The 13,040-nt window shown below is 39.5% G+C and overlaps 1 protein-coding gene across 3 annotated transcripts; it reads left to right on the forward strand.

Annotated features, from left to right (window-relative positions):
* The first annotated feature begins 3,300 nt into the window (after positions 1-3,300).
* On the forward strand, positions 3,301-12,412 carry LOC106065961 (uncharacterized). 3 transcript variants are annotated; one of them, XM_056016386.1, is made up of 3 exons: positions 3,301-3,443; positions 5,348-5,494; positions 7,981-12,412. In XM_056016386.1, the coding sequence occupies exons 1-3, from the start codon at positions 3,427-3,429 to the stop codon at positions 10,847-10,849; spliced, it is 3,033 nt and encodes a 1,010-aa protein (XP_055872361.1). In that variant the 5' UTR covers positions 3,301-3,426; the 3' UTR covers positions 10,850-12,412. The 3 variants fall into 3 exon arrangements, with proteins under 3 accessions (XP_055872361.1, XP_055872363.1, XP_013080356.2); XM_013224902.2 differs by lacking the exon at positions 3,301-3,443 and adding an exon at positions 3,692-3,908; XM_056016388.1 differs by lacking the exon at positions 5,348-5,494.
* The last annotated feature ends 628 nt before the right edge of the window (positions 12,413-13,040 follow it).

Below are 13,040 nucleotides of genomic sequence, written 5' to 3' on the forward strand. Positions count from 1 at the left end.
TGTTCTATTGTCGCTTAGTCTTCTTAGTACGTTGTTTAGTTTGTCCAATTTGCCCTTTTCTTGTGGAGGCCTGCCCTCCGTTAAATCCGCCTCTGCCTCTACAATATGTATCATAAACCTTGATTTATCCCAAGAAAAAAAATTAACATTAACTTAACAACTTTCGGGATTTTTAGGGCACCCCTTAGCCCACCCAAGTCTAATCAGATCCTGACCTAAGTTTGGGGAAAGTGAAGTCGGTTGGTAGTTGTGCTGGCCACATAACACCCTGCTCATTAACCGTTGGCCAAAGAAACAGATGACCTTAACATTATCTGCCCCATAGATCGCAAGATCTGAAAGGGAGGACTTACCAACTTAAAGGGGATAGATGACATTGGTTATCAACAAAATAATCATCTGACGTTGGACAAAGCAGTATATAAGTCAACAACGTGGCCTTCTGTTACAAGTTACAGGGCTGATTGCTCTCTATTTACAAATTACACACAGGTCATTCTCAGCAATCAAAACATTAAGGAGTCATTCACAACAGAGGTCAATTGGAGTCATCCAGACAAAAGTCACTATTAATAAATAGAATTCCAATAAATATGAAGATTCTGACAAACAATCTGTCTGTAAAAATGAGTTGGCTCGGTCATATCTTATCTTATATGATACAGACGTTCCTTCAAAAAAGAAGATGATTGCGTATTTGTAAGTCATCACTCACTGTCAAAAGTCATTCGTCAAGGTACAGTCTAGGGAGCACGAAGAAAGGGTCGTCCAAAGAGAAGCTGGATGGTAAAACGGAAAAGAAATGACCGGCCTCTCTCTTGATATCCCGCTGAGAAAAGCTGCTGACCGGGAAAATTGGGGGGGGGGGGCAGATTGATTGCGCGAACTGTCAAAGCACTCCTAGGACGAAATTTTAAGGGAAAGACGAGATGGAATAGTTATTGTCCATCCAATTTCTATCTACACCTCCAAAAATTCTTCTCTTGTCATCGTCCAGAAAAGTAAACATTTCTTTAATGTATCGCATAAGACATTAGATCTACAGCCAAGTGGAGAAACTGAGCGAAGCGCTGAGAGAACTACGCGACAATAAAACAATAGAACATTTAAACATTCATAGTGATATGAGTTAGAGCGAGGCCACTCGTCACAGAAGGCCCTGAACACTGGCCTGCAACGTCACAACCTGTGGGCAGTTTAGACCAATAGCTCGTTGCCCCGCCGTACTGACCTGTTGTGACGTTGCAGGTCGGTGTTCAGGCCTCCAGTAACAAATGGTCTCAATGACTGTTCGGACCCATAGAGCGTGACGTCACTTTCAGGAACCCTTGAGCCAGAAAATGAATTGAAATTTCAACCAATGGGCTTCACTCGGATTTGGGGGGGGGGGGGGCAAAACGACGCGATAAATGGTGTGCACGGGACAAGGACAATCACTCTTACTCCACTCTAACAGTCTTCAAACTACTGAGTTATCCGCGATTAATAGGAGAACAGGAGTGGTGGGGGAGGGTTAGGTTTCCGTATTTTGAAAAGGGATGGGCGAAGAGAGAGGTCAAGTTCCTTTTCAAAGGGTCTGCCGGAAACAGAAATAGAAGGATTCTATGTATCGCCTACAAAATCCAAATCACAAATGAAGAGATTCTAAACGCAATAACAATAGTGTCCCAAATGACTTGCTGACAACTGTGAAAAAAAAAAAGAAAACTACAACATTATGGCCATATCACAAGGTCCTCAAGGCTCGCAAAGGCTTTCTCCAGGGAACAGTACCAGGAAAAATTAGGCGAGGCAGACATAGAAAGCGATGGGAAATCAACATCAAATAATTGATCCCCTGTCACCGAAAATCTTATACTCTAGGCCGAGTCTAGGCAAAAAAAAAAACAGAATGGAGAATGCCGGTAAAGCACGGTTCAACAGAATAAGGGATACGTGATGATGTAAGATACAATATATAAGCTTTTTGTAACATGCTTTTTCAAACGACTCTCAAAACACACTGGCTGTAGAGGAATCCGAAAATCACTAGTCATCTAAAAGAAATCTTTTGAAGTTTTTAAGACTATAAATTCAACACATATCGCACTGTCCCGATCTACTTGGCGCGAATTCAACCCTCTGAAGATCACATCATATGAATTAGAGAACAGTGAAGAATATACTGGTTTTGCAGGGTGTGTCCTATCCAGCTCCTATCCAGCTCCATTTTCGTTTTGTGATGTCTTGGGCTATGGGCTTTTGTCTAGTTATCTCCCACAAATCGATAGTAGTTATCTTTTCTGGCAGGCACTTGACTGGAACCCACAAGGAAAGAGGAAAGTGGGCAGACCCAAGCAAACCTGGAAGAGGTCAGTCATCAGTGAAGCTGAGGGTACTGGAATGACATGGGAGCAGATGAAGAAAGCTGCTCAGAACCGAGTTCGGTGGAGAGGTGTGGTTGTGGCCCTAGTGGGTTTTAAAAATGACTTTCCTATGCCTGTACGTACATAACCAACTGTTCAATAGCACGCGAACAATGTCTCCCTCTAATTACAATCACAATCAAAAAGTGGGTGATAAAACTGTTGGTGTGATTGTGGTCGTCTAGGAAGGGTACGGAGGGCGGGGAAGATTGGGAGATTGTAAGTGAAAAAGTGTTCTCCTATTTGTAGTCAAACAATTTCCCCAATCTCTCCACAACTTCTCCACAACTTCTCCACAACTTCTCACCAACCTCTCCACAACTTCTCCCCAATCTCTCCACAACTTCTCCCCAATCTCTCCACAACTTCTCCACAACTTCTCCACAACTTCTCACCAATCTCTCCACAACTTCTCCACAACTTCTCCCCAACTTCTTCACAACTTCTCCACAACTTCTCCCCAACTTCTTCACAACTTCTCCACAACTTCTCCCCAACTTCTCACCAACTTCTTCCCTTCTACGCCAGGGCAGATGCCTCGAAACATTAGAAGAAGAAAAAGATGATTTTGTCGTATCCAAAAAAAGAGCCATTAGATCTGGCCCGAGTTTCGCAGGGATTTTATTTGCGTACTTTTTTATACGCACTGGAAAGATGGTAAGATAGAAAAAACAGACCTCCAGAAGAACATGCTGATTTAAAGATGAAATAATGTGGTTGTTAACAAGAAAAAAAAAAAAAGAATTTAGAAAATACATTTTATTTGATGAAGCTTTTTTTTTTTAAACCCCCCAAAAAAAAAAGGGAAAAAAGTAGAGAAGTCAGCAAGTAGTTTAAAGCTATTGAGTTAAGTATTCCTTTTCAAGTTCATCCTTCCTGTTTGGCTTGTACAGCCAACATGACGACAATGGAGACGCTGCAGTGTACAATCCTACTACATAGCAAGAATAATTATGTGGTTTTTACGTAGAATATGTACTATGTGTAGTGTGGGGCTACAGCATAGGCAAATAATTAAGTTATGTTTATGAACAAAAGGTAAAAAATAAACTTTTAAATAAATGCATGTTTAATGGTTTTTTTTAGGTAGCACTTACACTAGCCCATGTTGTATGAAATAATATCCATTAATATAAAATAGAATTCTCATTCATTCAGTATTAAATAATAAATCTGTGAATTGTGATTATTATTTTATACGATTTATTAAACTTGTAACCATATGACTATCATTATTTTTCATGTCGGATTGGATATTAAAACAGGTCATTAATTAGCTATTTATACATTTTATTTCTAAGTATTTCCGAACTCGTCAAATTATTCAAAAGTTTTTCTAAAGTCTCTATACAGCTGTGGGGGATGTCGTTGGAACTCTTTTTTTTATTCCATTATATTGAGCTCAGTGAATAGGACGTTGGATAATTTTAAAGACATATTGAAGACATATTGAAGACATATTGAAGACACTGCCTTATAGTAAAGACACCAGTGTACAGACAGGTATGATCAATGTTCGTATTAGCTGTCAGTGGGAATTGTGGTCGTGAGGCCAAGTGCGCTTGAACTTGGCTTGGCTTGGCTACCTAGAAAGGGGGCTTGAAGTTCGACACCCGACTCGGGGCAGCACGGAAAACCAACTCCTAGATACCCCCTCCCTTCCCCCCCCCCCGGGTCCACAGATGAGATTGGACCAAAAAGCGCTCTGGGCATGCTATAAGCAGGAAAGTAGCGCTATATAATAGCTATAATAATAATTTACATCAACAACTAACCTATGTAAATGTAAAAGAAACTTCCATTCTATTATTGTAAACTAGATACATTTTAATTTCAAGTAACTTTTCCATAAAGCTTAAATCTGCGAATTGGTTAGCCCGCCCCCCCCCCCAAAAAATGTGTACTTTTTAACAAAACTTAACTCACTCTGTCTGGTAAATTGTTTGAACATGTATTTCTCCCACTTCCCCTTCTCGGATCAAGTTGAAACTTTGCACAAATATTCCTTGTACATGACAAGACACGAATCAATCAAAAATATTAACCAACTAGGACATTAATTATTGGTGATTAATAATTTTGGTATGTTTTTTTTCTCCTATAATCGGATCAAGTTGAAACTTTGCACAGTTATTATTATTATGGCTTTTATATAGTGTGAGGTAATTTTGGGTACTTCTTACATTACACGTCTGTAACCACAGTCCTCGTGTTAACAAAACGCTTGTTTATTTGTCAATTAAAAGTCGTCAACAAAATGATGTACAACAATAAGAAAACGCCAGAGTGTCTCCAGAAATTTCGCGTGAGCGGAGACGTATTAAAAGGTATTTTTTGTGAAACAAAAATGGTTTGAATCGATTCCCTAAAAAAAACAATATAAAATGTGCTATTGGAAGATGAAACGGCGTCTAGTAAATAATTTTTTTTTAATTTTTGAAACATTGGTAATAATGTCATTTTGTGTACAGCTTGATTAATATTCAAATGTAAATGCAAATTGAAGATAAATGTCATCGCCTTCGCGCCCGCTACCTCAATTTCTTGGGTTTGGCGCCCAACTCAGTTTGAGAACCGTTATCTTGCTTTCGTATCGTGCGTGTAGAAGAAGACTTTTACTCCTTAAATCTAAAGTAGACTGTAAGACAGCTAGGCTCACGGAAAGGCTTCAAGAGAACTCAAGTGTTTATTTAGCTAAAGAAAACTGAAGATGTGATTCTTGACACAGCAGAGACGTCAGATCACAAAGATAACACTCATAGCGCACACGTCACTGATATTTATCTATTAATCAGATAAACATTTCCATCCACTTATATGTAGCTTCAACCTTTTGTTTTTTCACAGCTGTAAACATTATACATCTCTTTGCATAAATTCAACGCGATAATTATAACTCCTAATATGCTTCTTTCAAATATTCATAAATTCTTTGATTACAGGTCAACAATGACTTTGTATGCAATGTTATTGTCATTTTCTCTAATGTTCTATGAAGTCAACTCTTCAGTTATCAGCCCCTGTCCAGCAGCTTGTGTTGGGGAATCGTACCGATTACATTGTCACGGGCGGACCAACTCTAAAGGAAGGTAAAATTATACCTCCTCGGTCAACCTTACACTTTCAATAAGATGTAGATGATTTCAAGATTCACCGAGGATGACAGATAATAATAATAATAATAATAATAATAATACCACTGTCTCATAATTTAAGACAAACTGAGATAGAAAATCAAAGAAAATATGGGAACCTGGGCTTGGAGATTAAGCGTCTATGGAAATTGTCCAAAATAACAATATACCCCATTGTTATATCAACCGAGGGGATAATAACAACTGACCTCACAGACACCTTCAAGGCCCTTAACATTCCTAGGAACATCTTCGTTGCCTGTCAGAGGGCGGTACTGCTGCAGACCTGCCACATCACCAGAAAATTCCTCAGTGGAAACTGCTAAAGGGACTACGATGAATTTTGTTTCTCTTTAGCGAAACTCGACCCTGGCAGCGCCAGAGAATGACTACTCGTTCATTTCTAACATAATAATAATAATAAATGAAAATTGTCCAAAATAACAATATACCCCATTTGTTATATCAAACGAGGGGATAATAACAACGGACTTCACAGACACTTTCAAGGCCCTTAACATTTCTAGGAACATTCTCGTTGCCTGTCAGAGGGCGTACCGCTGCATACCAGCCACATCACCAGAAAATTCCTTAGTGGAAACTGTTAAAGGGACCACGATGAATTTTGTTTCTCTTTAGCGAAACTCGACCCTGGCAGCGCCAGAGAATGACTACTCGTTCATTTCTAACATAATAATAATATTTATTATCCATATACAGTTACATCCCACCACCTGGGCCAGAAATCTTAATGGTCTGCCAACTGCTCATCTTTGAATGCCAGCAGTGATGATAGTACAAGTCACTTCAACATGTCTCTTAAATTTTGGTAGTTTAACCAGGGGCGGACTGGCCATAAAGGCAATTGGGCATTTGCCCGGTGAGCCAGTATCCAAATGGGCCGGTAGGGCCACAGTAATCCTCCTCTTTTTTGAAATCATGTCTGTATGTTATAAGATAGGTGCCACATGGATGCCACTAAACTAAAGAAAGGGGAGATTTTAAAAAAATAATTTTAACGGACGTTTTTAGGATTTTTTTTGGGATGCTTTAAATAAGAGATTGACCCTTACATGACAATTAGATCAATTAGATAATCATTATATGACATCAGTTTGGCCAACCTCACATCTAACTACACCTTCACTTTCACCTATCCCTTGGTCTGCTGGACCGTTGGGGCACCGCACAAGATCTATCAGCCTTCTTTCTCCATTCTTCTCTGTCATTTGCCTTTGATAGAATTTCATTCTGATATTCTTTCTGAAAATATTGAAACCTGCTATTTTACCTACCTGGTTGGACCACTTCGGGGGCCGATTTTGAGTTTGTGTTTCCACACAAACTTTCTTTGTAACCTTATTTTTAATTTAATTTAATCTAGATCTACACATTCATAGCTAGTCGTACCTGTTACCCTTAAGGAAAAATAGATATAAAGCTTTTCAGGATTATTCTTTTCTATGATGAAGGCAAATTCAAAACGGATAAATTGCTAAAAAATAGCTAAATGGAGGAGTCTGGGAATTTGTCAGTTAAGCTGATTGAGTCTAATAAGCACTTAGAAGGCTGCATGAATGTCATTAATAAATACTAGGACCTTAGCGCAGTGAGCAAGCAATAGCAGAACTGGCTTTAAAGGCTATCACACCCCTCTTCAACTAGACACAACACAATCTGAGTAAACCCCCCCCCCAAAAAAAAAAAAAAAAAAAAAACAACTTAATCACCTCAAACGTATCTGTGGGGAAGAACTCCATATTTACAACTCTCTCTCTCTCTCTCTCTCTCTCTCTCTCTCTCTCTATGTAGACATTACTTACTTTTTTTTATTTCAAGTAAAATAAAGAAGTAAAGTTTCCCTTTCAGATCTTGTGGTCTATGGGGCAGATGATGTTAAGGTCATCTGTTTCTATGGCCAACGGTTAACAAGCAGGGTGTCATGTGGCCAGCACAACGACCAAACGCCTTTACCTTCCCCAACTTAAGCCAGGCACCCATTAGAGTTGGGTGGACTCAGGGGTGCCCTAAAAATCCCGAAATTCAAAATCCCAGTCATTTAGTATCAAACAAAAAAAAACACAATAAAATTAGATCAATCAGATAAACAGTATATGACATCAGTTTGGCCAGCCTCACATCGAACTACACCTTCACTTTCACCTATCCCTCGGTCTGCTGGACCGTTGGGGCACCACACAAGATCTGTCAACCTTCTTTCTCCATTCTTTTCTGTCATTTGCTTTTGCTAGAATTTCGTTCTGATATTCTTTCTGAAAATATGGAAACCCGCCTGCCTTTTTTTACCTGCCTGGGTGGACCACTTCTGGGGGCCGATTTTGAGTTTATGTTTCCACACAAACTTTCTTTGTAACCTTGTTTTTCTGTTAAATATGTTTTTCGTTTTATGTTATTATTTTAAAGTATTATTTCTATTTCAGCGTCATCCTCTGGAATCGAAGAGATAAAGAGAATCGAAGCACTGAGGACGTTAGCCGCTGCTACCTCAATTCCACCTGCTCTACTCAGAGTACTTCCCAGTACCACGTGAACACAACGTCCAGCTATAACGTCCACTTTTCGTACACCTTTGACAGCGTATTAACAATTTCAAACGTCACTCAGAACGACAGAGACGCAGTCATCTCCTGCGGAGTCATCTACGAGACATCGCCGCTGTCTGAACCGGACGTTGCATTGGCCTGCCGACTTCCTGTCTTTGACTTCACCCTACCTCCATCTTGCCGCGCCTCGCTGGTCATGCCAGACGTATCGATCGTCTGCGACTTTCACAAAGTTCATCCCAAGGTCAAATGTGAATTCGGATACGAGAAAAACGTTTTTCAACCGGAAGTGCCGGTAGATTACGTAGTTAACCCATTGACTCCTGCCTTATCTGACTATTATAACATAACTTGCAATGGGAAACTGAAGTTTAAATCCAGCTATCAACAGAGCTACTTTATGAGATTCATTCCCATTTATGAGTTGGGCATAAAAGAAGCTGTTGATAAAGACCAGAGTCGTGTCCAAGAGGTCACCCTGGTTTTGTCTCCCCAAGTGGTCATCAACAGTCCACCTTACATTAGCATTTGCCCACCTAAATTGACTAGCAATGTGACTGTTTTCTGCTCGGCTACTTCTTCGTCCCTAGGCGTGACGCTAAACTTATTCGTTGACAACGTTAAGGTCATGCCGCAGAAGCCGCCGACACAGATACTCAGTCAGCTCTATATCACAATGCAGGAATACATATTACAAGTGGATAAACATTTCCGAAACAAATCTCTTGTATGTCAGCGTAAAGGCCTATTTAATGGCACAGCCAAAATAGATCTAGCTCTTCCCCCAACGGCCAATCCTATGTTTGTGTCTGAGGAAGGTAAAAGAATCAATCACATAACTGTCAATCCAGACGATTTCAATATTTCCATCAAGTGTCTGGTCAACGATGGCGTTCCATTGGTCTCTAACATTTCTGTCGTCTGCTATTTTGTGAACAGAACCTGGCACCGCGACGTTCACAACTCTTCACATTTCGTCGTTTTCACAGCTAACGGAAAATCTATCCCTTTCGGATCTAACTGCATTTGCTCGGCTCATCATGTTTCTGGATGCTATACCAAAAAAGCATTACTTATCATTTCTGTCAACGGAACTTATGACAACTATGCTCAGTCCGAAGAAAAGCTTCACTTTACAATTACTCTATCTATAGTTTTAGCATTTGTTGTCCTCATCCTCGTTTCCTTCTTCATTGCCATGTCCGTATTTTTTTGTCGAAATCGGGACGCTATTTCTTATTATCAAGAACATTATATCAGAAAGACTTATGACGTATTCAGCGACGCTATAGAATCCGAAAATTATACAAATATAACAGAAACCTCTTTAGACCGCAGGAGAAGTTTACCCGTCAATGATTCAGAATCTTTTGGAAATTTGTACAGAAATCTGAATAGCTACGAAAATATGTATTTATCAAACCTGTCAATTTCTTCCATAGCAATCATGTATTCCCCTCCGCTGCCACAAAGAACGAAATTATGCTCAGGTAAGGATTTAAACGTAGTTTCGGAAAACTCTGAGGATATTAATGGGGACCCACCGAAACATTCTTCAGAAGAAAATGTCACGGAAATGCCAAAAATTGAAGATAATAATAAGTCTGGAATCAGACTTGAGGAAAGCGTGCTGGTTACGCCGGAAGTGATGTCATTACAAACATTGACAAAAACAAACTCGAGTGTTGAGAAAGACTTTGATGTTGGACGAAATAATCATTTTATTTCAAACCATAAAAACAACAAATACTCATTGAATAATTCTTTTTTTGATAGCCCATCCTCATCATTCGATGATGTGAACGAAGAAATGTGTCCTTGCTGTGAAACAAAATTTGATTTCGAAAATTTGAAGACGTATTATTCGGATGAACATAGGTCATCTCGGAACATCTCGGAAATGAAAAAAAGAAAAAGAAGAGAGATACGCAGAGATACGAGATTTGGTGTCAGAAAAAGAGAATACATGCTGACCTCGTCAGTAGAGACGTTATCTCGAAGTTCAAAAAAGAAAAGAGAACGTGTTTTGACCTCGTCAGAAGAGACGTTAGCTCAGACTTTCAAAAACTCAAGAAGACGTCGTCGGACCTTGCCAGAAGAGTTGTTAGCTCAAACGTTAAAAAACAGTCGGTCAAATCGTGAAAAGGACTTCTTCATCAGACACTGTTCACATCGTGGCCAGAAACAACGCAGCGAGAAACGTCCACCAACACAGACTTTGGGTCTAGAAAACTCCTCGCTTTCGTCATTTCCTGCACACTCTGGGCGATGCCGCGTTTGTAAAGCAGAAATAAACAACTGTAGCGAAACGTCTGCTATAAGAAACTATTCTAATCATGCACCCTCCAAAAAACAAATATTGGCTGAAAAAACTGGCAGAAGTGTAGTATGTACATTTAATACTCGGTCAGAAGAGATCGCTTGCCGAGCTTTAGATAGAAGAGAGGCTGTTGATGAGAACGCCTTCGATGATACGCCAAGATATTCCAAGAAAACATTGTTGAGCGGACATAAAAACTTTGAAAGAACTGACGGACGAGTCGTCTCCCCAGCCCCAATGAAAGGTGATGGGTTGAAGTCGTCAGGGGAGAGAACATTTAACTGTGGAAAAGGAACAAGGTCACGTCGTAAGGATGGGAATATGTCTGAAGACCTTTCTGATAAGGATACTGGCAGCGAGACTGAGGACCATGGCGTAATCTATTTAATAAACACAATCAATCCTTCTTCCGAAGATGGCTTTTAATAATAATAATAATAATAATCGTTATTATCCGTAAGGAAATTTGTCTTACAATTTGTGCATTACACCAAACAAAAAACATTATAACTATAAGAAACCAAAGTGTACTTTCACACCAGACTCACTCATAATTTACATGTGACAAAGTTTATATCAGATTGTTCTTATTTAATGATTTGATTGCCAGGGGAACAAAAGAGTGTTTGTATCTGTTTGTCTTTGCTATCGGTGTCTTGTATCTCTTTTGTGATGGTAAAATCACAAAATCCTGACACAAAGGGTGATTCTTTATTTCGAGGATCTTGTTAGCTTTTTTTAGAGATGTATGTCTTAAACAACTGCCCAAATGGGGTTTGTTTTTTGCCAATGATTTTGCCAGCAGCATTTAGGATAACCTGTACATCATCTACACTATAGATCGCAGGGTCTGAAAGGAAACTTATTTTTTTTTACTTTAGGAAATGATTTTCTGTTTCCAAAATGCTTTGGTATAATAAATGCCTTTTAAAAGCTCCGAATACAGAACATATATATATAAATATATATAAACATATATATATAAATATATATATATATATATATATATATATATATATATATATATATATATATATATATATATATGTGTGTGTGTGTGTGTGTATGTATATATATATATATATGTTTGTATGTGTGTGTCTGTGTGTGTGTGTGTGCGTGCGTGCGTTTGTGTGTTAGTGTAGTAAATACAAAGAGAGAGAGAAAAAAACGCCCCGCTGCAAAAAAGAAAAAAAAACCTCCCCGAAAATAAAAATAAAACCTGGATACGCCCATGAGATATATACATAATTCGTCCATCGTGGTTCGATGATGACCACTTTAGTCATCCAGTGGCTAAGGGTTTTTAAACTGAGGTTTTGTGTCTCCTCATGTGGGTGGTGAGACCTATGTGAGCCCGGAATTTTCGGCTGCACACTGGGCAGGTTATTCCAGCTGGAGCTAGTGTCATTGGCCTTGTCTTTCTTCTCTGCCACTTTTCTTCTACCAGCGCTGTTCTCTTTTCCTCAGCAATTTGTGCGCTGTCTCTCTGTTGGCTGGGCCAATGCTGAACGCTTTCAGAGAAGCTTTGAGGGTGTCCCTAAAGCGAACTAGTAATATATTGTTGTAACTCCAGTGGCGGACTGAAAGGGTTAATGTGTGTGCGGCCTACTGATACACACGACTCAGGCCATTCACACAGGTCAACGGGTCAACGGCTGTCGATAGACAAGGGACAGTACAGCTAATAACGGCAAGTATGACCTGCGTTGTGGTCATGTGATCAAGAGCCTTCACGGTCGAGAGACAGTGTGTTAAAAAGGACAGTTGAGTCCAGGACAACTAAGCAGTAAGGACTTGTGGTACCTTTGAGTCCTCGAGAATGTAGCTGTACGAGCTAGAGAGACTTGTAGTGTTAGTTAGGCAGTTCTGTTAAGTACAAGAAAGCATTTGAATTTAATGTAGCCAATTGTGTTTATTGGCTGTTGATGTAATTGTCATTAAACCGCCACCTTGTTTATTGAAGCTCTTGTTGTCAAGTTCTTGTGTTAGATGTGCTGTTGTGTTGTTGTTAAATAGTGTTTGCAGAAGGTCTGATTGAGAAGCTCGTAACAATATATAGAATATTTCAGCTTGTTTAAAAAGAAGTCATTTCAGGTTTCTTTTAAGTTTTACATTTAAAATAAAATAAGCTAACATCTGTTTAGCAGTACTAGTTGAGAGCGTCACCCCTCCAACCCCCGAAAAAATGGGTTACACTCTTATTTAAATAAAATTTAATTTGGTGATGTAGAATGAGGTGAACAACCCCATACCCCTCACTCACTGGCAACGCCCATGAATATTCATACGTATTTGTAGACGCCAGGAGAATGTCTGAAGGCAGCTGGACGATGGGACCGAAGAGGAGAGGAAGCCAGGGGGGGGGGGTGATATTTTTTATCGCGTTCGGGGTGGGGGACATCTTGCAATTTGACAGATGATATGGGATCTTCTCCTTCCATTTGCTCGCCATTCCATTTGAAGTTGCAGATCGATTCAGACTGACAAATACTTTAATTGCCCCTTGGTTAAAGAACATCTAATTAAAGTCACTATGGCGTGTGGCATGCTGGTCAATCTGTTTTAAGTTAACGAATATGCAGGATGAAAGCGAGGAATTAAATAAAATGACAGA

Source organism: Biomphalaria glabrata, chromosome 17 (assembly GCF_947242115.1).
Source record: "Biomphalaria glabrata chromosome 17, xgBioGlab47.1, whole genome shotgun sequence".
Classification (NCBI taxonomy): domain Eukaryota; kingdom Metazoa; phylum Mollusca; class Gastropoda; family Planorbidae; genus Biomphalaria; species Biomphalaria glabrata.